The following is a 20525-nucleotide window of genomic DNA, read 5'->3' on the forward strand; positions in this document are numbered from 1 at the left end:
TAAGCAACCCCACGATCTTATCGCACCCCGGTTAGCGGGCAGGCACAGCGGGGCACCTGCCAGATGCGGCCCGTTAATTGCTAACTAGTTACAAGGGTGTGAGAATACCGCGTCAAGCTTCACTAAGCGCGTCTTGACTTGCAACTAAGAACCCCATTACTGTGCCGGATTCCAAGATCGCTGACCGTGACAATGGTGACCCTCGACGAGATTGCAGGCACAGGTCTGCTTCAGAAGCCTTCGTAAGGTTCACACTTAGAGAAACATAAAACCAGTTACTTGTTACTAACTTATTTGTTCTGTAGCGATACACCGACTGCGAGTCTCGAGCGACCTGAATCCAACTACAAATCCCTTGGCAACTTCTCTCTTCCGAATGACCGGCAATACAAACAGCAGTTTGCCGATATATACTTCCTTCGTCTCACAAAAATCAGACCTGCCGTAGAAGAGGTTGCTACCGTGGCATGGCAGGATACTATATTGGGCGGCGAGACCGCGACCAAGGTGGACCGTGTCTTGGATGTGCGCCAGGGCCAGTTATGTTGGGTTGTTGGCACCGTTTACATGGAAATGCCGCTTAAACCCAGCGTGCTAGAAGATGTATCCAAAGATGTGAGTGCCATGTCTCGGGTGAGGGGAGGAGGGAGGTTAGACCAAGGTCATTAACTTCAATCAGCGCTGGATTTCCGCCCCTATCACAACCGACCACTACTACGACGGGGTTGGGGCGGAGTCAATCATGCTCGAGGACGACTCTGGTCGGGTACCTCTAGTTGGAAGCGTGCTCAAGGATTACTTCCTTGTCACGGGCTGTATTATCGCAGTCATGGGCACGGAGAACTCCGACGGCCAGTTCGAGGTTATTGACCTTAAGTTCGCCGACCTCCCTCCACAGCCAGACCGCTGGTCTCTTTCCAAAGCCCCCAAGAGACCAAAAGTCAAAGACGAGGATGTCGAAATGGCCGACTCCTCACGTCCCCAACCCTCCAAAAAGATCGCCATCGTCTCCGGCCTTGAGTTCTCAGGCACCGACACCTCCTACGCCATGGAGCTCAATCTCCTCCTCGAGTTCCTCCTCGGCGAAGCGCTCGACCCCGCCGCGCAAGCCGAGCTCTCCCAAATCTCCCGCCTGATCATCGCCGGCAACTCCATCGCCAAACCCTCCGAACACGACCCCGCCACCGACAAGAAAGTGCTCAAAAAGTACGGCTATGACTCGTCCTCGTACAACCCGCTCCCCTCCCAGCTCCTCGACACCTTCCTCTCCTCCCTGCTCCCAACCCTCCCCATCACCCTCCTCCCGGGCGCGCAGGACCCGGCCAACGTCAGCTACCCGCAGCAGCCGATCCACCCGGCCATATTCCCCAACGCGCGCACGTACACGGCTACACCGGGGGCGTCGGAGCAACCGGGGTGGTTCGACTCCGTCACCAACCCGTGGGAGGGCGAGGTGGAGGGGTGGCGGGTGCTGGGCACGGGCGGGCAGAACCTGGACGACATCTGCAAGTATGTGGATAGCGAGGACAGGCTGGGCATGATGGAGGCCATGTGTCGGTGGCGGTGCAGCGCGCCGACGGCGCCGGATACTCTGTGTAAGTTTTTCAAGCTCTACTCACCCACCCACTATCACATCTCCCGTCGAGTGGTAGAGAGAGAGAACATGTGCTAACGGCAAACAAACAGGGTCATACCCCTTCCAAGACGATGAGCCCTTCGTCATGAAGGACTGCCCCCACCTCTACTTCGTGGGCTGCCAGCCCGAGTTCGGGACCAAGATCATCGAGAGTCCGCAGGGGCAGATGGTGCGGCTGGTCCTGATCCCCTCGTTCGCAGCAACCAAGGAGATCGTGTTGATAGACACCGAGACGCTGGACGTGTCAAAGGTGAAAATCACGGCTTGATTTTCGGGTCTAGCTAAAAGAAAGGAATAAAAACAAAAAAAGAATGTTAATGTAGGGCGAGCCGATGCCCTGGGGCAAGATGGTCAAGATGGTTCGCCCGGCTAAGCAAGCTGCCGCCGATATCTACCTGCCTTCAGCGAAGATCTTCCCGAATGTGTCCCTGATATCTCGGTGGGAAATCCCCGTGTATCACCCGTTGCGCAATCAGCGCCAACGAAAAATGTCATCGCAAATGCTCAGAATGTCTTTCCCGAAGAATCCATCCTTGACGCCCCAAAAAAAATCATCATGATCGACCCCCAAACTCCGTCCAGCAAAGCCCGTGTTAATCACCCCTCCCCCTCAAGCGCGATACGCCCGCAGCTGCTCGCCAACCCGATCAATCGAGATAATCAGCGACTTGGTCCGCCGCGCAGCGCGATCCTCATCCTCACTATCCTCCTCCCCGCCCTCCTCGTCCGCAGCATCATCATACGCATCGGCATCGAACCGCGCGTCCTCCTTCGCCCGCTCCTCGCGACGCCTCTGCTCAGCAGCCCCATGATCCTCCCAGATGCCGCGCATGGCAAATTCCGGCCGGAGGCAGGCGTCTTCGATGTGGCGGCGCAGGTAGGCCAGGGCGTTCTCGGCGGCGGCGCCCTTCTGGCGCAGCTTCTCCTGCATCAGCACATCGTTCTCCCAGAGGCGGCCCGCGGGGCCGGGCTCCCGCCGGAGCGTCTCCATGTGCCGGGGCAGGTAGCGCAGGTCGATGGTTGTCTCGAGGTGGCGTTTCTTGGGCTGCTGGGCGTTGTGGGAGGAGGGGTCCGACCCGTCGTGCGAGTCGTCGTCCGAATCGTCGGTGTCATCCCCGGCGGGGTCCAGCCAGGAGTTGGCTGCGCCGAGACCGTTGGCGCCGAGGTCTGAGTTGACGTGCACGTTGATGCGCAGGAATTCGACGTTGAGGCGCTGCAGAGCCTTGAGCACCGGCGCGCCCCGGCTGAAGAAGCTCACCATGCTGAGGAAGCGGCCCTCGCGGATGACTGTGTCATGGTTTCCCGGGACGCGGATGATGCGATGGCTGGGCTCAAACAGCGGCGAGATGGTGATGGTCAACGTGTGCAGGTGGATAGAGCTGCAGAGCGGACGAGGCGGAGACGGAAGAGACTCTGCGCCGTTGGGGGCGAGGGTTTCGAGCGCGGCGCTCATGAGCTTCTCGTATGAAGTGGCTGTGCGGTTCGACTCCAGCTCGATGGCCATGTGCCGGATGAGATTGCCGTACTTGGCGAGATTGATGCTGCGGTTCTCTTGCTCCCTGCGATTGGCGACACGCTTGCTTCGCCGGCCGCCCCCGGTTACAACTTCGACGACCTCCGGATCTCGCAACTGGTAGAGAAAGGTGTTCTCCGAATAGAGGATGCGAGTACCCTCATCCGCGGCGCGGTGGCACACGGTCAGAATCCCAATGTCGATATTGGTACCCTCTATGCCGTCACCACGCCCCCCGCGGCGGATAGAGCGGCGGGCCACATCTGTCCAAAGATGCCGGACGTGAATAGGTCTCGGTGAAACCAGCAGGTGACGATAAATCTTGTCCCGGGTCTCTGTTGCCAAAGTGAAGAAATGGGTCACTGCCTCAACACTCTGGATCAAGGCCAATGTCTCGTTGGCGTTTGCTTCGGGCGCAGTTGACTCGCGCGGCATCCCTTCAACTTCAGCAGCCGGTTCCGTATGCATCGGTCTCGACCGCTCCCCAGGGGGTATATTGGAGCCGCCCTCCTCTCTACGGAGGAATGCCTGCAACTCACGACGCACCGTAGGGGCCGGAGGATCGACGATTATGACATCGTCATCCCTATTCCCCATAAAGGACCTCGTACGCTTCGGGCGATCGGCCTGGGTCAAGTCAATAACAGGCGTCGGGCGCGGGCGGCGTGTCGGGGTGCTGGAAGGTGGCTGAACGACAATAACGTCCTCGATGTCCTCGTCCAGCTCGATCACTTTGCGCTTGCGGCGTGTCGGGGTGCTGGAAGGTGTCTGAACGACAATAACGTCCTCGATGTCCTCGTCCAGCTCGATCACTTTGCGCTTGCGGCGTGTCGGGGTGCTGGAAGGTGTCTGAACGACGATAACGTCCTCGATGTTCTCGTCCAGCTCGGACACTTTGTGCTTGCGTCTTTTGGATGAAATATGCCGAGACGAAGGGGGAGTGTACGGTGGCACCCCGCGGGGTGTCCTCGCGGCGGCCGTATCAACACGTGCAGCGCCGCCAGGCGGCTGGACCGCCGGCTCCGAGTCATCATCGGGAATAAATATGGGGTTATGTCGGTTTGACCGAGGCGTCTTGGGCTCATCTACCTCGACGAAATACTCGTCGCCCATGTGCGCACCCTGATCTGAGAGCCATGCTGAGACTTTTGAGAACTCGGAGCGAGGTTGAGCAACCTGTCTCTGGAGCATCCTGAAGCCATTGGAGCCAATGGTAGCAGCTTCAAGCTCGGCCAGAGTGAGATGGTTGGCACCACCGAGGGCGGCATGGAATGGGTTGGGTTGAGTTGCCATCCTGGGAGTAGAGTGATAAAAGCCAAGCTGGCCTGTATCGCGATTCCACTGCGAATTGTCGATTCGCTGGGTCATCCCTTTATCTGCAACGAGGGCATGCCACTGCTTTCAGTAGAAGAAGAGATGCATCTATGAATGAAAGGGCATGTCAACAAGAGTCTTTCTTGAAACCAGGCCTTAACCTCTCCGGGTGGATGGCCTTGATGCGGCCAGAAACCAGCAATGGCAGCATCAAAGATCTTGAAAGTGCTGGTTGTTTTCTACTTACCTCGCTAGGTAAAGAGCAATTGGAAGAAAGGAAAAGTTGCTGTGAGTGTGAAATAGAGATCTGGTGTATGTCCTTACTCCAGGCAACTCGCCTGGGAGGATGTTGAGAGGGCCGTGCGAAAAAGATCAAAAAAACGAACTTTTTGTGGGATGGGCAAGTTTTGAAAATGTGAGAATGTAAAGAACTTAAAAGAAAGAACAAACCAAATTGCCTTGGTGTATGTAGTGAGCTCAATGCACCCACTGTGCTTGAGGTGCGCCGGGAAGGTGCGGGAAGGAATTCTCAACCAACTTGACTTGAGAACTGATGGATGAATCTCCTTGCTATGCACCTAGATTCTAGGTAAATATATGAAGTAGGACAGTTAAAAGACTAGAGATCGCAAGCTGTTGAGAAAAACCAGTGCAACCATGCAGGATGTGGTGAATGTAGTGAAGGCAGTATTTCACCTAGGGGTGTCTTGTTCCCAAGTGGGCAACCAGGTGATGATGGAAAGCAGAATACCTCTGCACCTGAATTAAATTTTGGGCACAGCAAGTTTCCTATGAAGTAGAAAATTGAGATTCATTGGCACTGTGCTGGGTGAATGTAAACCTGGAAACTATCCAAGGGAAAGGACAAAGCTTGTTGTGCCTTCCTTAGGCTGCCAGGTGCCGTGTAAGTCAGGTTCGGAGGGAAGCCACAACTCGAAACCGAGACCATTCTGAAGCAATTTGGAAGCTTCCTCCTAATATAGACCTATCTTACGAAGGCAACCCAACCCACCTTACGGCAGTAGTGTACGAATGCTCAAACATTTTTCGATTTTGTATTACTGCTGTCGAAATCGAAACTATAAAAAAGACAACGTCGCCCGACATGTTACAACTATGGTTTAATCTCGCACTCTCCCATTTCCGCCAACGCTTCCGCCATGGGCAAAGATCGCAACATAGCGAAGCACATCCTATTGTCGCCAAAGGCTTCTCAACTACATGTAGGCACTTGTCAAGGACAGCTTAAGATACCCCAAGGCAGAGACGTGAGACCTTGTCTGCCCCCCTTGACCTGATCTGTCTTGCCACGGCCAGTGAGTTGGCATTCCCGGATACGGCCACTGCTTCTTGATACCGAGCCAGGATGACTTGTTGCTAATCCGTTGGGAAAGAAACGAGACCCGAAGCCAACCGGATAATAAACTCCCAAAGAAGCCCAAGAGCGACAGGAAACGGTTGACAATCCTCGAATAACTAGAATTGGCTGGACCATTGGGGACAGAGGCCCGAGTCATGTTTTACCCCTGGATGGCCGCCACGCGGATTACGGTGAATGAAGATCCAATTCCAGTGTCCGCCCGCTACATTTTTGCCAACAACCCGACCTCGCCAGCAAACATGTCCTCGTGCCCCAATAAACGTGTTGTCATCACGAGTTATGCCCTGCGATCTGATTCATATTCATCAATATCAAGGGGTTCGTACCAGCGGGCGTGTTCTAGACTTTGTCGCATCCCATGTCCCTAGGTCATGTGCCCATGACAAAGGACGAACTGGGCCTCGATAGCACAACAAACGGCTAGCATCGTGCGCCTCGTCGGCTCGGCATCGGCCCCCAGCCCAATAAGGAACTTCCCGGAGCTTCATGCACGGAATACAAGAGTACCCCGGAATACTGGAGTCGGTGTGGACCGAAGGGCGGGAACGCGCCTTTCTCCGGTTTTCGGCCCCCCCGGAAAGATACCGTCGTTTATCGTCGGCCCAGACTCCACCAAGTAAAATCCCCCGATCCGGCCACGCCCTAAATCTCGCATGCAGCAACTCCTCTTGGCAAACCGACCTTCCGGATGAGGCGACCATGGGCGAGTAGGAGACATTGATGTGTGGCGCTCCGCTGGGTCTCGATGCAGGGATAAATGCCAGCGTTGTTCTCCAACTGGAGCATGGGTGTGGAAGTCCTGGTTTCTTTCAAGTAATAGTCGACATCACCAGACCAACGTCTGGGTTTGCGTTTTGTAATTCTTGGGTAACGTCTCGGCATTCGTGGAAGGCGAGGAGTAGGGATCATCAGGTACCTGGCCGTACTAGATACCGCCACTCGAGCGGCAGTGAGCGGAAGCAAACGGAAGCCAGTGGTACGGCCAACGAGGTGGCCTTTTGCATGCCGATCAAGTTCACAGGTTCCTGATCGTCCCGGTTCCCGGCATTGATATAAGAGTCGGCGTAGACCGTTGGCCGATTGACGTTCTAGCCATCTCGCGACTTACACGCAGTCTTGGCAAGCAATCACCAATACCCAGAACTCAACACCACTACCAAACCATCACTAGATACTACCCATCCCATCAATCACCAGCACAATGGGCTCCTTCTCCCCCGAGCCGCCCAAGCCATGGGTCGAGACGCCCCTCATCTCCTCGCCGCCCCTCTCGCGAGCGGCAGGGTGCAATATCTTCCTCAAGCTCGAGAACACCCAACCATCCGGCTCCTTCAAGTCTCGGTAAGCACGCACCACCATACACAACACCACCTCATCACCCTCAGCACGGCACTAACCCAAACCCTAGCGGAATCGGCAACATGATGCTCACAGCCTCCTCCACCACCCTCCCGGATGAACAACTGCACTTCTACTGCTCCTCCGGCGGCAACGCGGGCCTCGCCTGCGCAACAACCGCCATCACCCTCAACCGACCCGCGACCATCGTCGTCCCGACCTCCACCTCGGAGTTCATGGTCACCAAGCTGCGCGAGCTGGGCGTCGAGGTCATCCAGACGGGCGCCAGCTGGGCCGAGGCCGACGCCTTCCTGCGCGAGACGCTCCTCACGCCCCAGGACGGCATGCGCAAGGTCTACGTGCCCCCCTTCGACCACCCGGATATCTGGGCCGGCGCCGCCACCCTGGTCGACGAAATCGCGCTGGACTTTGGCCCTGTCGGTGGTAGGTTCTCTGGTCGCGGTGGGTTGGATGCTGTGGTGTGTAATGTGGGCGGGGGCGGGTTGTTGAATGGTGTCATGGAGGGGCTGGAGCGCAACGCGAAGCGGCTTGGTGGTAGCGGTACCACCAAAGTGCTCGCGATGGAGACGGTCGGGGCCGAGAGCCTGTACGCCAGCGTGCAGGCCGGCGAGATGGTCACGCTGCCGGGGATCACCTCCATCGCCACGAGCCTGGGCGCCCGCCGCGTGTCGGAGAAGACGTGGGAGTGGTTCCAGAAGGTCGGGCCCGAGGGCATGGTCTGCTCGACGGTTACGGACAAGGAGGCTGCGCTGGCGTGCGTGCGTTTTCTGGACGATGCGCGCATCCTCATCGAGGTGGCCTGCGGTGCGACGATTGCTACGGCGTATAATGGTGAGCTGAGGCGGCAGCTGGGCAAGGGGTTGACGGATGAAGAGTGGGCGAGCAGGAATGTGGTGTTGGTGGTGTGCGGGGGGTCCCACACTAGCGCGGAGATCCTCACCAAGTATAAGGCGACGTATGGGATAGAGTAATAGGATGGATGGGATGGACGAGATGGGATGGATCGGGCGATATGGCGTTGCTTTTCACGAAAAAACTGGGTTTATTGTTGTTATTGTTGTTGCTGTTGATGATTTTCGCCGTTTTGGCTTTGCTCCCTCGAATAGACCAGCTCTGCGTACCCCTCCGGAACCTCCTCTGCCAACATGTCCAAATCCCGAAGCACCAGCTTCACCTCCCCAAAGTAATTAACCTCCCCCTCCTGCCTAAACCCCAAACTCCTAAACAACGCCAAACTCTTCTCATTCCCCTCATCAATCTTCGCCATCAGCAGCTTCAGCCCCGGCACCGCCGCCGCCATGTCCTTGTCCTCGGCATACTCCCGCGTGATGCCCGCCCGGTGGCGCGCCACATACTGCAAAAAGCCCTGCACCACCGCCCGGCCCAGCCCCTTGCCGCGGTGCTGCGCGCCCGCAATCATGATGTCCACTTCCCCGACGCAGTAGTCGGGCGTCGCGGAGGGGAAGTCCCCGTCGTCATCGTCGCCCTCGCCCTCGCCCTCGTCTTCGTAGGGGTATAGGAACAGGTTGACGTCACCCACCATCCGCGCGGGGCTGTCCGGCCCGCCGGCGGGGATGGTGGGGGTGTCGCTGCCGGGTGATGTGAGGGGCTCGCAGACGATAAAGGTCAGCTTGTCGTGCGAGGCGCGCCACGACGCCTGGTTCTCGTACTCTTCTTCGAGGGTGAGAGGTTCGGAGGCGGTGGCTTCTTGGATGGCCTGGGTGGGTGGGGTTAGTTTTGAGTGTGTTGGGATGAAGGTAGGTAGGTGGATGGTTGGGATAGGGGGGGTGGTGTCATACGGGGTCCTCCATCCAGGCGTGGTAGGTTGGGACATGGCGGCTGTCGTAGGGCACGAGCAGCGCTCGGGTCGTCGAGATAGCTGCGGCGTGAGGGGGTTGGAGTTAGTTTTTTTTGAGTTTATTCCCGGTTATGGAGTAGTTGACATGCCGGTGGACTCGTTTAGTCTCATTTTTCTGGATCGATTTTGGGCTTTATCGTCTTTCACATTGATGTCTCGATGAGGGTTTCAAGTGAGCTGTTTTTGTTGTGCTTTTAGAATTGTTTTTCTATCGGGGTTATGCTGCAATTGAGGATTGGCCCACTCACGGAGACCGTCACCGTTGTGTCTTCCCACCGTTGTTTTGAACCGTATATTCGTCTCTATTGTTGTACAGGATGGTGGTGACAGATATCTCAAGTCTCGAGCCAGTATCATGTACAACACGCCATTTAGTCGTACACACCTACAAATCCGCGTTCGGAGACACGCCGAGTAACCCCCTATTCTTCCGATTGCACCTCCGGGCGCTTGCTCTTCTTCGCTTTCTGCCTGCTCTTAGAAGACCCGGGAAATTCGACATCCATGTCCTCAACCACAGGAGGAAAGAGGCCATCAGCGCGGCCGCTTCCGGGGTCCACCATCGGGACTCCATAATCCATGTCACACCGCGGGACGGCATGGGCAAACGTCCGCTTATCCCGGGCGACGCCTAGGGTGTCAAGCAATTGGGCAGCCTTATCGGGCAGAAATGACTGTAAAAGGATGCCTGAGATGCGCAAGCCTTCGGCTACCAGGAACAAAACCTTGTCTGCCATTGCGTGGTCTGCCGGTTTTTCTGATTTGACCAATGCCCACGGTTCTCTCCGCGACAGTACCTCGTTCAACTAAAAGATTATTAGCGACGGCGCTTACCAGCTGAAAAACTGGACCAGGCCTGACTCACAGTGGTGATAATCCTAAAGATCTTGCGGATGGCCTCTTTAGGCTCGTGCTTCTCCATTCGGGAGGCAACGGTAAGCGCAGCGCCCTCCAACATTTGCTCAACTGCGTGTAGGTCCAGTCTTATTTCCTTGGACATGAACGAGTCCATCATGACATCAGCGTCATGGTTGGGAGCCGAGCGCGTCACGATGTCTCGTACGTTCCACGCCTTGGGTCTCGTGAGACGTCCGAGCAGGTTGCCAAGGCCCCCTTGGAGATACTTCTTGTACTTAATCACAAGATGGTCGTTGGCGTAGTTCGCATCGTCGACGATTCCACCTTGAGCCAGGAGATAGTAGCGTGTTGCGTCGACCCCCCATCGGTTCATAGCGTACAGAGGATTGACTACGTTACCAACCGACTTGGACATTTTCTTGTTGTTCAGTGTCCAGTGCGAATGGACCAGTACTTTCTTTGGCAGCGGGATATCTAGGGCCATGAGCAGCGCAGGCCAGTATACGCAATGGAAACGCAAGATATCCTTGCCGATAACGTGGACATCGGCAGGCCAGCCACCCTTGTGCGACTCCCCGGGAGTCCAGTCGGGGAAACCGGCTGCGGTGATGTAGTTGATCAAAGCGTCAACCCAGACGTAGATGGTCTGGGAAGGGTCGTCGGGGACCCGAATCCCCCAGCTTAACCGCTGGACCGGGCGGGAGATGGAAAGATCTTCAAAGTGGTTCTTGACCCATTCGGCAACCTCGTTCATGCGGGATGCCGGCTCGATCCACCCGGGGTTCTTCTCGTAGAAGTCTAGGAGCCTGTCCTTGAGCTCCGTCATGCGGAAGCAATAGTTCTTCTCCTCGACCCACTCCACCTTGTTCTTGGTCTCGACCGAGGCCATGTACACAGCGCCCGTGAAGGGCTCCTGGTGCTTGACGACCTGCGACTCCGGGTAGAAGCACTCGTCGCCCACGCTGTACCAGCCCTCGTGCTTGGTCTCGTAAATGAGCCCCTTTTCCCGTAGCAGGAACCAAAAGTGCTCGACAGCCTGGACATGGTCGCGGTCGGTGGTGCGCATGAAGCGGTCGTAGTCGATGCGGGCCATCCGCGCCAGCTCCTCGAATTTCTCGGCGTTCTCGTCGCAGAGCTGCTTGGGCTCCTTGTCGGCGAGGGCGGCGGCCTGCTGCACCTTCATGCCGTGCTCGTCAGTGCCGGTGACAAAGAAGGCCTTTTTGCCGATCAGGGTCTGCCATCTCTTGAACACGTCGGCCAGCACCATCGAATACATGTGTCCGATGTGCGGCTCTACCAACCGGACTGGTCAGCATTGACCACCATCGCAGCTGTGGACGGATCGGCGGCAAGGCGGTAAGAAGAACATACCGGCATTGACGTAGAAGATGGGCGTCGTGACATAGAAAGGCTTATCTGCTGGTGTAGGTGGTGCAGATGTCGCGGGTGTTGTAGGCGTTGCAGGTGTTACAGGTGGTGCTGGAGGTGATGGTGCTTCCGACAAGAAACGCCGGGACATGACGGCGGCGACATGGCTCCGGTATGGGTGGCATACCCAACTTCTCGGTCGGGTCAATGGCGACTGCCATCTGAGCAGCCCGCGGGCGGACGCTGCCCTTGCAAACTCCATTGCCAATTACTCCAGCAACAACCCGTTAGAGCTAAAGCTCTCTCAACAAGATGGTTTTATTGCTTGGCTCGAGAAAGTTTTGGTGGGTCAATGTGACGGGGTCGCTTCGAGCAATGTATAAACGGGGTCATGCATTTAATGAATCTCCTCGGGCGAGCTGATGCCGAGCAACAACACCAAGAAAAACATCACCAGATTTGGGTTTTATTTTGGCTTATATTTATGTGCCTGAGCGTACTTGCGATTGAGGACCGAGCTTCAACTTGTAATTTTTAATGTACATCCACTCGGGGTTGGCTCTTTCCTGCCCATAACGAGAAAGAGTAGATATTAAATACAAATAAAGTAATGAATAAAACATCAATGTTGAAGTAAAAAGAACAACGAACTAGGTAGCTAGGATTTGACCATAGATAGATGGTTACCAGTAAAAAATGAAGCACCAAATGAAGTGTAAAAAGCTCGCCGTCAAGCCCCATTTGCCGGTCAAATGGAGGTTGACGGTTACGAAACCCGAAGGTTTTGCGCCGCGAGGGGGAGTCGAACCGGTCCTCTTTCGATTGGTGTCCAACCGGTCCTCCTCCCAATACCGCTGAGCTAAACCGATGTTTAACTTCAATTGGGAGGAGGCGGTGACGGTGTGAGTGCGGGATCTAATACATATACCCTGCTCAGGCAGCTCCAGGCCACAGAGCTTCAAATGGTGGAAGGGATCAGATGAAAGAGCAGCCTGAACCTGACCTTCCACTCCCCTCGATGGGCGTGCCTGTCTGCGTGCCTGTTAACCTGGAACAGCATAGTAAACTGCCCAAACTCGGAATTTTGACAGCGTCCCGCCGTTGCCTTCCCGTCTCCAGGACTCACAACAGGGTTGCCTGACATGAATCAAGTGCGGCTGGCTAATCAATAAAGATTAAACCATGCTGCCTTGCAAGATATAGAAGTGATCTATCACTCTCGGCTTAGGAGTGACATGCAGCCTTGTCTCCCGTGCCCCATGACCGCCGTCCCGTGGTAGTACCCACACAACACGCACGTATGCCTTTCTGGCGTTTCCAATACTTATGCGGGAAGAGGCGACGGCCATGGTAGTTTCTTTCCTCTTGCCTCGCTATCCTGCATGTATACGGGCTGAATACGGAACAGACCCCGCACCCGCACGGGCTGACATGTATATGCCTCGTCGCAAAGGAGGTCGGTCAGAAGAGGCCTCACATGGCTCATCTGGGAGACCGACTCCGAAAGATGGATGGAATCTTAGTGCGTGGAAACGTCCGTTGAGGAGCTCGAGGGAACACGGCACGTAGTTTCGGAGGCTTCACCCTGCGCAGGGGGAGAAGACGAGGGTACATATGCCTAAGTATGCGTGGCAGAGTGGGCAGTGATATGAGGGGGGGGTCTCATCGGCTTTGGCCCGTGGAGGAGGGAACCATATCAAGAAACCGGCATGTTTGGGGCTTGGGGGCTACGCAACCCACCGTGCCATGGAGGTTGGGTCGCCCGTTGCCTTCACCTGCCGTGTCCCCCCAGGCCACCTAATTGCCACGAATTAAATGGGTATCTCGAGACAGCGTTGTTAACAGAGAACTTTCTGGATCACGGTGGAACAGCCGACAACAGCACTCTCTGGCCACCAAAAAGCTGAACTCGAAGAAGCAGCAAGAAATCAGGAAAAGAAAAAAAAGAAAAAAAAGGAAAGGAGTAGGTGAAACCGAACAAAAAAATCGAGTGAAAGAAACCGAGTAAAAGTCGACCTTGGGCTTCGGAATGGGTTTCTTTTTCGTCCAGGCGAAGTTTTCGTCAGCACCTACACTTGGAGTTCAGCTTTTTGCCCATGGGGTCAACAACAAGCCTACCAGGGGTTCCAAGAGAAATGCAACTGGAGCGGCCTCAAACAATGCAGTATGGTTTCCTATCAATCCTTGTCTTGTCGTGCAGTGCATGGATGGGACGAAGTTTGGGTTTGGGCTTGGCAATCGGGCGGTTAAAAGATGTGGTCACGTAAAAAGATGCATCAAAATTGCCCAGATCGGTTTAGGCTCACAGGGCTGAGTTTCCCCACTGAGATGACGTCGATATTACCAGCCAACCCTGTTCGAAGTTTGAGACGGGTCCTCATTCAAAACATAGGTACACATTGCTTCATAGCGAGCTCCACGGGAGAAAGGGCTGTAGAGAATGAGAGCACGATGGAGCAACAGAAACATTCAATTGGCACAAATGTCGGCCTCGTCTCAGCTCGTGAAACGGACCTCTGGCAGATGAACCAACTGCAGGGGCCCGCAAACGCCATTCTCTACGAAACTTGATTGGTTGCGGGACAGGCCGGCCGCGGTCAGCCACGGTGAAAGCCTGTCAGGGTCGAGAGGGTCCAGCCACAAGGCTCGGTCTCGGGGCCCGCCGCAAGCGCAGGGTGGGGGAAGGTGAGCTGCAGGACAGCAACCCCTCTTGCAGACTTTCTGGCATCCGCATCGACTTATGGTTGGATATAATCCTTAGATTGCTTCTCAGAGAAAGCACCGCCCCGATTCCTCGGTTCTGGGCCCGTCAGGAACGGACAACGCCAGGAATTCCATGGATGCTCCGAATATTGGGGAAACAGAATGTGGGGTAGTTCCTGGTACCTACGGTCTGTGCGAGAGACAGAAGGGACAGACGGGAAGTTGCCGGGGAGATGCCCGCCCAACCATCAATGTTGCGAACACCCAACCGGGTAGTTGGAGGCAATTCAAAGACCCGTCGTGCAACAACTCGCAATCCATATATTAACCATGAACCTTGTCTCTTCCAAACTTGCCATGCCGTCTTACAACATAGCTGAATCAAACAGTTGCAAAACGGGCTGCAACCAATTGGTCTCTCGGTCTGGCCCATTTTAGCGGCCGTTTCGTTTGCTGAACAAATCCAGCCCCACCCCACCTTCACTTCTACGCTTGGTTGGGAGCCCTCGCAGCCCCAGTTCCTGGCCCAACACCGTCCTTCTTCCCACAGTCGAGCCCTTGCGCGCTAGCTCCAAGTTCTCAACCTCTTCGATTCTAAACACCCGTGGACGCACTCTGATTCGCAAGGCGCCAAGCCACAAACCACACATAGCTCTTGGAAGCAAGGGCTACCTTAACTAAAAATCACGATTAAGTTGAAAAGAATCGACCCCGATCAAGTGATTACCTACATTACAGGCCCTGGGTTCCACCCCGCCCGCGCAGCATCCGTATCTCCTCGACAGCAAAACAGAATAGTCCTACACTAGAAATGACCAACGTTACCAACAAGGATGGTTGAATGGGATGCTATTGAGACGCTCCTGGAGACGGGGTCGTGGAGGACCGCGCGCTCGAGGAGCCCCCACCCGTAAGTCGCTGGTCGAGCTGTTGTGTAGAGCTTGGCTCGCTCGCCCGCCTTTTGCTGACAACAATATGGTCACAGTTACGATTCACAACGTCGGGCGTACGAACCGTCCAAACCAAATATCGGTATCCCCAGGACAGCAGGATCGACAACTCGCATAAAACGGCCACCGCCACCCTGCGTCGAGGATGAAGACGAATCGTTGGCAAAAGAACACCTTAGTTCGGTTGTGTCGGACTCATCCGACGAAGGGCCCAAGCACCGCGGCGACATCGATCAGCAGCCAATTCTACTCCCGGTACACGAGCACAACCCCGAGCGTCGATTTGTGATTGTTCCGGGCGCTGCTGGGGAAGATGCCCCGAAGACTACTCAGGCCCGATACGATGCGAACACCTGCCGTAAATACGTCATTGTACCTTCTGAAAAAGATGCGGAGAGTGGGGAGAGCGGGAACGAGGAGAGGCGAAAACGGGATTCACCGAAGGAGAACCCCCCAGGATTTGATGAACGTCCGGGCTCACGCAAAGGGAGGCCCGAAATTGTGAAGCGGAAGAGCCACCAAGATCTACCGCGCCTCACAACCGACCTCCACCCGGAAGAACCATCTATTCGGCGTTCAAGCAGCCGCCGTGATCGGGAGAAACCCCTCGTGCACCAAGAGGCTCAAGGATACTCTTCATCTCGCGACAGGTCTAGCGCAAGACCATCCGACAACGACTTTTTATCACCTGCTGCGGTTAAAAGCAAGAGCTCTAGAAGACGTGATCGAGCGTACTCGGATGTCAGATCAGACGCGGGGCCGAGATCCGGCCGTAGCCCCTCAACCAGGAGGGATGCCGAGGTTGAAGTGGCGGATGGAAAGCGGCCGCATCACTCATCCAGATACTCTGTGAGCCCAGGTGCTCATCGACGGGCCTCCTCCACTACAAATGTGCCGACCCAGGACGGTGGGTGGTCGAAACCATTCTCCCAACAACCATCCGGTTACTACAATGATGATGATATTCTTGCCTTCATGGCACCGGGCGATGACTTTATGGCAGAAAAGCCGCGGAGGGACATGTCCCCGCCGAGAAGGACCCGGAACAGCAACTCCCCACCTCATCCCCGCGGCGCGAGAGTGATGCCTGGATCACCGACCCGCAAACGCCAGCCTCGCTCTTCAAATCGTGATCGCGACGGGTACTCAAGTGACGACAGCTATAAGGAGCGGCGCCCCAATCGTGCCGAACGCCTCTATTCAACCCGGCCGACATTGGAACCGGATGAAGGCCGACGGTCAGCCGCCAGGCTTGCAGCCGTTTCGTCACTAGCAGCTCCGTTTTTAGATGAAGGGCCCCAACCAAGCCCGCGGAGCGCAACTTTCCCAACTGATAAAAGTAGGAAGGCTGGCGAGCGCTCCATGTCGCCGTCTCCCGCTGTCAGCGCCTCTCCATCCCGACGCCCCGCCCAAGTCAAAGTAGCCCAACCAGGAGTGCACTCTCGGGATGCAAGCGTCGGCTCAGCCAATGGTTCTACTACGCTGCCACCTCCAGTGTCCGGCACGCTTCCTCGGGCTGCTACTCTGGACAGGCCTTTGCCAGCGGCAGTAGCGACCCTTGCTCGGCAGGAATCCTCGGATGTGCAATCGCCGACGCTGTATTGGCAACCCGGGCGCTCCGCCGAACAAGGCGCTGCCGATGATGACGTGACGAGCCACGCTCTTGCCCAACTCCCCGACTGCCAATGGAAATATCCCACCCTGGCTCGGAACAAACCGGGCAGTGAACAGTTTCTTACCCTGAAGAGGGCCGACAATTTCGAGATTTGCCCCGGCTGCTACCGAGTATTGTTTGCCAACACAGAATTCCAGCACATGTTTGTCCCGGCTCCTATCCGTACCGGAGAGCAGCTCATCTCTTGCGACTTTGGCGCCTCGCCGTGGTATCGCATCGCTTATCTATTGACGCTGAAACACGACTTCCCCGACCTTCGTCTGCTGCAAGGGATAGCATCCGTCGCAGCGCGGACACAGGCCTGCGCGGGGAGCAAGCCCGCATCGCGCGTCTGGTATAGCATGATGGCGCCCAACTCTAGGCGGCCTATCCCGAGATTCAATGTCTGTCTGGGGTGTACCAAGATGATTGAAGTGCTCCTACCAAACCTCGCAGGCATCTTTGTGCCCCTAAGCTCACATGAGGCCACGCACAAAATCTGCGAGCTTCACTATGTGCCGGAGCGGAAACGCTTCTTCGATTATTTCGAAGAGATGAAGACGACGTCGGATAAAGCACTCACCCGTAGGACTGCCCCGGATCTTATGGAGCTTGTCGACCGTGTCCGGGAAATCTCGATCCACGACGAGTGCCTGCGCAACACCCCGATTTCGAACTACAAGTGGCACGTCATGGAGCGGGTACCCGAGTTCACCGTGTGCGAGGAGTGCTTCAATGCCGTGGTCTGGCCGATGATCGAAGACGAGGACAACAGCAGCGAGATGCCGCGAAATTTCTACAAGTACAGGCAGACGAAGCCACTTGCCGCGTGCCAGCTGTACAGCGACCGCATGCGCCGCGTCTTTCTCGAGGCCTGCAAGTATGATGATTTTGAGTTCCTCACCTCGTGCGTCCTCAATAGGCTGCAGACCCTGGCCGAGGTTAGGGCGAGATACAGTGAGCTACAGAGGGAAAGCCAGGACGATCCGGGGGTGCAGGATGAGCTCGCAGCCCTAGCAAGGCGATTCAAGGATGTTGAGTGACGTTGGTGAGGGATTAGTAAAGTTCGATCGGTATGTGTACGGGAAGCGTGCTTGGGCGCCACAGGGGCAGCGGTTTAGTTATGTTTGTGATACCACGCACCGGAATAACTGTATTTCAAGTCACGCTATGAAGAAGCACGACATCGAATGGGAAATATGAGATTCTCATTCATCCGATTTGCTAAACATGGGCACACGCGGCGGCATTTCTGTTCTAATTTCAGACACCCGCTACAACAAGCATCAAATGCCAAATTAAAGCGTGAAATTCTCCGGCCGTCGTATCCTAGCTTCGTCCGGCTATGGTTAAACGTCACCTCGGAGGGTGGTGTTGGAAATCAGCCGGAGGTCACTCCAACTCAGAGGACCAAACAGGAGTCTCTAGAGGCTACCACAATCAATAACCCCCCCAAATCAATATCATCCCCCATTCCCCGGATACCGGCCGTTGGGAGCCTCTGCAAATGCAGGACGGGCAAAATATACCCACCTATCGGAAGCACATGGCGCGCTGAGTCGACAACCCGATGTGTAGGACGTCCCCCCGTATCTCTACCTCCGAGATGCTTCACTACAAGAAGCCAAGGCGGACTCGGCCGTCGTAAGGCTATAGACCATCATCTCCAAACAAGGAATTCAGTATGTGGTCCACCGCCCTGCTCCTGGTGCTAAGCACCGTCATCCTCCCTGCCTCGACCGCCATGGTCAAGGAGGGCTCAACATGCATTGTCACTCCTATCTCCGAAACCCCGGCCGCCATCGCCGTCCGCGGCCTCGGCACCGTACCCCCGGAGGAGCGTGATTGGGACAGCGAGGTTCACTACCCGCGCGCTGAACCGGGCTCGCCCCAGCCCCGAGGGAGCAGCGAGCTCCTCGCCGACGCGCCCCTCACGCCACGGCAGAACAAGCCCGACGACACCCCCCAGATCATGTCCGCCTTCACACAGTGCGGCAAGGACGGCACGATCATCCTGCGCGAGGGCACGTACTACATCCGGCAGGTGATGGACACGTCGGACCTGCGCAACGTTTCGGTGGAGATCCACGGCAAGCTGATCTGGAGCGATGATAATATTTCCTACTGGCGCCAGGCCAGTTTTGGTGTTACCTACGCCGGTCGCCAGACGGCCTGGCGCGTGGGGGGGAGGGATATCGCGATTAGGGGGTTTGGGAAGGCGCTGTTTGATGGGAATGGCCAGACGTGGATTGATCTGGCGAATGGGGCTAGTAATTATAATGGGAGGCCGATTTCGTTGACGGTGTGGCATGGGACGAATGTGTTGATTGATGGGATTACTTGGTGGGTTTCCTTGTTTTTCCCCTTCCCTTTTTATTGTGTTTCCCTATTTTCTTATGGGGATAGGCTCAGGGGAGGACCAGGGAGGTAGCTACTAACCGTGTTGATAGGCGGATGTCGCAGTTCTGGCATACCTTTGTTGCGCATTCGCAGAACGTGACCATGACGAACCTCGACATGGAAACGTACTCGAAGAACGGCCGGAGCTCCCAGAATACCGACGGGACGAATACCTGGAACTCGAAAGATGTCTTTATCGAGAACTGGACAGTCAAGTGTGGCGATGTGAGTCGAGCCCCTGAGTTGCCCCTGGTTTCTGCATCTTGGACTGACCTTCCCAGGACTGCATCGGCGTCAAGGGCAACAGCACCAACATCCATGTCCGCAATGTGACCTGCCACGAGTCCGGCGTCATGACCATCGGCAGCGTCGGTTCAAACGCCAACCAGCCTGACTATGTTGAGAATGTCCTTTTTGAGGACATCAAGGCTACCCACTCGAGCAACGTCGGCTGGATCAAGACGTACCCCGGCACTGGCTACGTCCGCAACATCACCTTCCGCAACATGCAATTTGAGGACGTCAACCAGCCCATTTACGTAACCTCGTGCATCTGTCCGTCCTCCCCCCACCCCCCTCTCAGCTTGCCGTTCCCCTGCTCTCAGGACTAACCAGCCCCGTGACAGACTCATACCAGAACTGCGACTCCTCGCGCCTCAAGATTAGCGACGTCCGCTGGCAGAACATCACAGGCACGAGCAGGTACAATGTCGCCGTGGGGATCCACTGCAGCGCGTCGACGCCGTGCGATGGGTTCCATTTCGAGAACATCGATATCAAGCCCAAGAATGGCGGCACCGCCAAGGTCCTGTGTTCGAATATCAAGAACCAGGCGAGCATGGGGCTGCAATGCACCGGGTCGTGTCCGGGGTCGCATCCCCAGCAGCTGTCGGGGAATGTGTGATCTTAGGGGGGGCTGACAGGGCCGCTCGGCGGGGAGGTGGTTGTGAAGGCTGTTGGAAGTAGAATAAGAAAAGAGCGTTTCGATGCGTGAGTGTTGTATCTAAACCGTCTTTAACTAAACTGAGGGAGCTGCTCGATAAAATCGTATAAGAAGCATATGATGATGCATCTTAGTCTAAATAGCAGCCTGCGGAATAAAAACAAGAATCCTGAAATAGTATAAGCCCGCCTATTATTTTGAACATTCTTGCAATAAATTTGATAGCCGTAGGAATTGTAACGGACGACGCAATGAAGGCATCGCGATTGGGTGGTTGTTACTTTGAAGCTTGAAAGCTGGGTGGGCTGATGGACTGTAGCCAGCTGGCGGGAGCCCCACCAAATGCCCTTTTCGGACTAGTGCATCTTAGGGCCACCAGGAAACCCCACGGGCACACTTCGCCGAATATTGCAAAATTTCAATTGGAGCTCCCGCCGGCCTCGAATTTTCGCATCTTCAACAACCCGCCCAACGAACAGGTGAGTTACGCCCGCCCGACTTGATTTCCCGTTGTTATCGAAGCTTCGGCAGCTGCGAGCTACGTCGACAAGAAAAGCCACGAATTTCGATCACTAACTTCCGCCTCTT

The 20525-nt window shown here is 55.8% G+C and overlaps 8 protein-coding genes across 8 annotated transcripts; 4 read left to right on the forward strand and 4 right to left on the reverse strand.

Moving 5' to 3' along the window:
- The first annotated feature begins 115 nt into the window (after positions 1–115).
- Positions 116–2075, forward strand: F5144DRAFT_136331 (DNA polymerase alpha/epsilon subunit B-domain-containing protein). The gene is made up of 4 exons (XM_066782339.1): positions 116–242; positions 306–615; positions 680–1595; positions 1687–2075. The coding sequence occupies exons 1-4, from the start codon at positions 193–195 to the stop codon at positions 1902–1904; spliced, it is 1494 nt and encodes a 497-aa protein (XP_066647067.1). The 5' UTR covers positions 116–192; the 3' UTR covers positions 1905–2075.
- A 171-nt stretch (positions 2076–2246) lies between these two features.
- F5144DRAFT_528037 (uncharacterized protein) lies at positions 2247–4442 on the reverse strand (the record flags this gene model as incomplete). Its single annotated transcript, XM_066786872.1, has 2 exons — positions 2247–3935; positions 4014–4442. 2 exons carry the CDS (start codon positions 4440–4442, stop codon positions 2247–2249), a joined length of 2118 nt encoding a protein of 705 aa, XP_066647068.1.
- Positions 4443–6795: 2353 nt separating this feature from the next.
- On the forward strand, positions 6796–8214 carry F5144DRAFT_136382 (tryptophan synthase beta subunit-like PLP-dependent enzyme). The gene is made up of 2 exons (XM_066782341.1): positions 6796–7185; positions 7253–8214. Exons 1-2 carry the CDS (start codon positions 7046–7048, stop codon positions 8172–8174), a joined length of 1062 nt encoding a protein of 353 aa, XP_066647069.1. The 5' UTR covers positions 6796–7045; the 3' UTR covers positions 8175–8214.
- On the reverse strand, positions 8215–9363 carry F5144DRAFT_136373 (GNAT domain-containing protein). The gene is made up of 4 exons (XM_066782340.1): positions 9310–9363; positions 9151–9238; positions 9003–9082; positions 8215–8920 (listed from the first exon to the last, which is right to left on the reverse strand). Exons 2-4 carry the CDS (start codon positions 9170–9172, stop codon positions 8255–8257), a joined length of 768 nt encoding a protein of 255 aa, XP_066647070.1. The 5' UTR covers positions 9173–9238; positions 9310–9363; the 3' UTR covers positions 8215–8254.
- Positions 9364–11655, reverse strand: F5144DRAFT_136401 (tRNA synthetases class I (M)-domain-containing protein). The gene is made up of 3 exons (XM_066782342.1): positions 11291–11655; positions 9927–11224; positions 9364–9867 (listed from the first exon to the last, which is right to left on the reverse strand). The coding sequence occupies exons 1-3, from the start codon at positions 11547–11549 to the stop codon at positions 9484–9486; spliced, it is 1941 nt and encodes a 646-aa protein (XP_066647071.1). The 5' UTR covers positions 11550–11655; the 3' UTR covers positions 9364–9483.
- Positions 11656–11750: 95 nt separating this feature from the next.
- Positions 11751–12137, reverse strand: F5144DRAFT_136422 (uncharacterized protein). The gene has a single exon (XM_066782344.1). It carries the CDS (start codon positions 12026–12028, stop codon positions 11822–11824), a length of 207 nt encoding a protein of 68 aa, XP_066647072.1. The 5' UTR covers positions 12029–12137; the 3' UTR covers positions 11751–11821.
- Positions 12138–14623: 2486 nt separating this feature from the next.
- Positions 14624–17958, forward strand: F5144DRAFT_136417 (uncharacterized protein). Its single transcript, XM_066782343.1, has 2 exons — positions 14624–14900; positions 14976–17958. Exons 1-2 carry the CDS (start codon positions 14824–14826, stop codon positions 17635–17637), a joined length of 2739 nt encoding a protein of 912 aa, XP_066647073.1. The 5' UTR covers positions 14624–14823; the 3' UTR covers positions 17638–17958.
- F5144DRAFT_136438 (pectin lyase fold/virulence factor) lies at positions 17959–19614 on the forward strand. Its single transcript, XM_066782345.1, has 3 exons — positions 17959–18937; positions 19045–19219; positions 19276–19614. Exons 1-3 carry the CDS (start codon positions 18279–18281, stop codon positions 19603–19605), a joined length of 1164 nt encoding a protein of 387 aa, XP_066647074.1. The 5' UTR covers positions 17959–18278; the 3' UTR covers positions 19606–19614.
- The last annotated feature ends 911 nt before the right edge of the window (positions 19615–20525 follow it).

This window comes from Chaetomium tenue (assembly GCF_020726465.1).
Source record: "Chaetomium tenue strain MPI-SDFR-AT-0079 chromosome Unknown F5144scaffold_2, whole genome shotgun sequence".
Lineage (NCBI taxonomy): Eukaryota > Fungi > Ascomycota > Sordariomycetes > Sordariales > Chaetomiaceae > Chaetomium > Chaetomium tenue.

Coding starts and splice junctions, on each gene's coding strand:
- F5144DRAFT_136331 (XM_066782339.1), top strand. CDS start 193: ATGGTGACCCTCGACGAGATTGCAGGCACAGGTCTGCTTCAGAAGCCT. Junction 243..305: donor GGTCTGCTTCAGAAGCCTTC/GTAAGGTTCACA, acceptor TTTGTTCTGTAG/CGATACACCGACTGCGAGTC. Junction 1,596..1,686: donor GACGGCGCCGGATACTCTGT/GTAAGTTTTTCA, acceptor GCAAACAAACAG/GGTCATACCCCTTCCAAGAC.
- F5144DRAFT_136382 (XM_066782341.1), top strand. CDS start 7,046: ATGGGCTCCTTCTCCCCCGAGCCGCCCAAGCCATGGGTCGAGACGCCC. Junction 7,186..7,252: donor TCCGGCTCCTTCAAGTCTCG/GTAAGCACGCAC, acceptor CCCAAACCCTAG/CGGAATCGGCAACATGATGC.
- F5144DRAFT_136373 (XM_066782340.1), bottom strand. CDS start 9,172: ATGAGACTAAACGAGTCCACCG. Junction 9,083..9,150: donor GAGACTAAACGAGTCCACCG/GCATGTCAACTA, acceptor CTCACGCCGCAG/CTATCTCGACGACCCGAGCG. Junction 8,921..9,002: donor ACGCCTGGATGGAGGACCCC/GTATGACACCAC, acceptor CCACCCACCCAG/GCCATCCAAGAAGCCACCGC.
- F5144DRAFT_136401 (XM_066782342.1), bottom strand. CDS start 11,549: ATGGAGTTTGCAAGGGCAGCGTCCGCCCGCGGGCTGCTCAGATGGCAG. Junction 11,225..11,290: donor CATCTTCTACGTCAATGCCG/GTATGTTCTTCT, acceptor AATGCTGACCAG/TCCGGTTGGTAGAGCCGCAC. Junction 9,868..9,926: donor TCTTTAGGATTATCACCACT/GTGAGTCAGGCC, acceptor ATAATCTTTTAG/TTGAACGAGGTACTGTCGCG.
- F5144DRAFT_136422 (XM_066782344.1), bottom strand. CDS start 12,028: ATGGGGCTTGACGGCGAGCTTTTTACACTTCATTTGGTGCTTCATTTT.
- F5144DRAFT_136417 (XM_066782343.1), top strand. CDS start 14,824: ATGGTTGAATGGGATGCTATTGAGACGCTCCTGGAGACGGGGTCGTGG. Junction 14,901..14,975: donor CGCTCGAGGAGCCCCCACCC/GTAAGTCGCTGG, acceptor ATATGGTCACAG/TTACGATTCACAACGTCGGG.
- F5144DRAFT_136438 (XM_066782345.1), top strand. CDS start 18,279: ATGTGGTCCACCGCCCTGCTCCTGGTGCTAAGCACCGTCATCCTCCCT. Junction 18,938..19,044: donor TTGATTGATGGGATTACTTG/GTGGGTTTCCTT, acceptor CCGTGTTGATAG/GCGGATGTCGCAGTTCTGGC. Junction 19,220..19,275: donor GGACAGTCAAGTGTGGCGAT/GTGAGTCGAGCC, acceptor TGACCTTCCCAG/GACTGCATCGGCGTCAAGGG.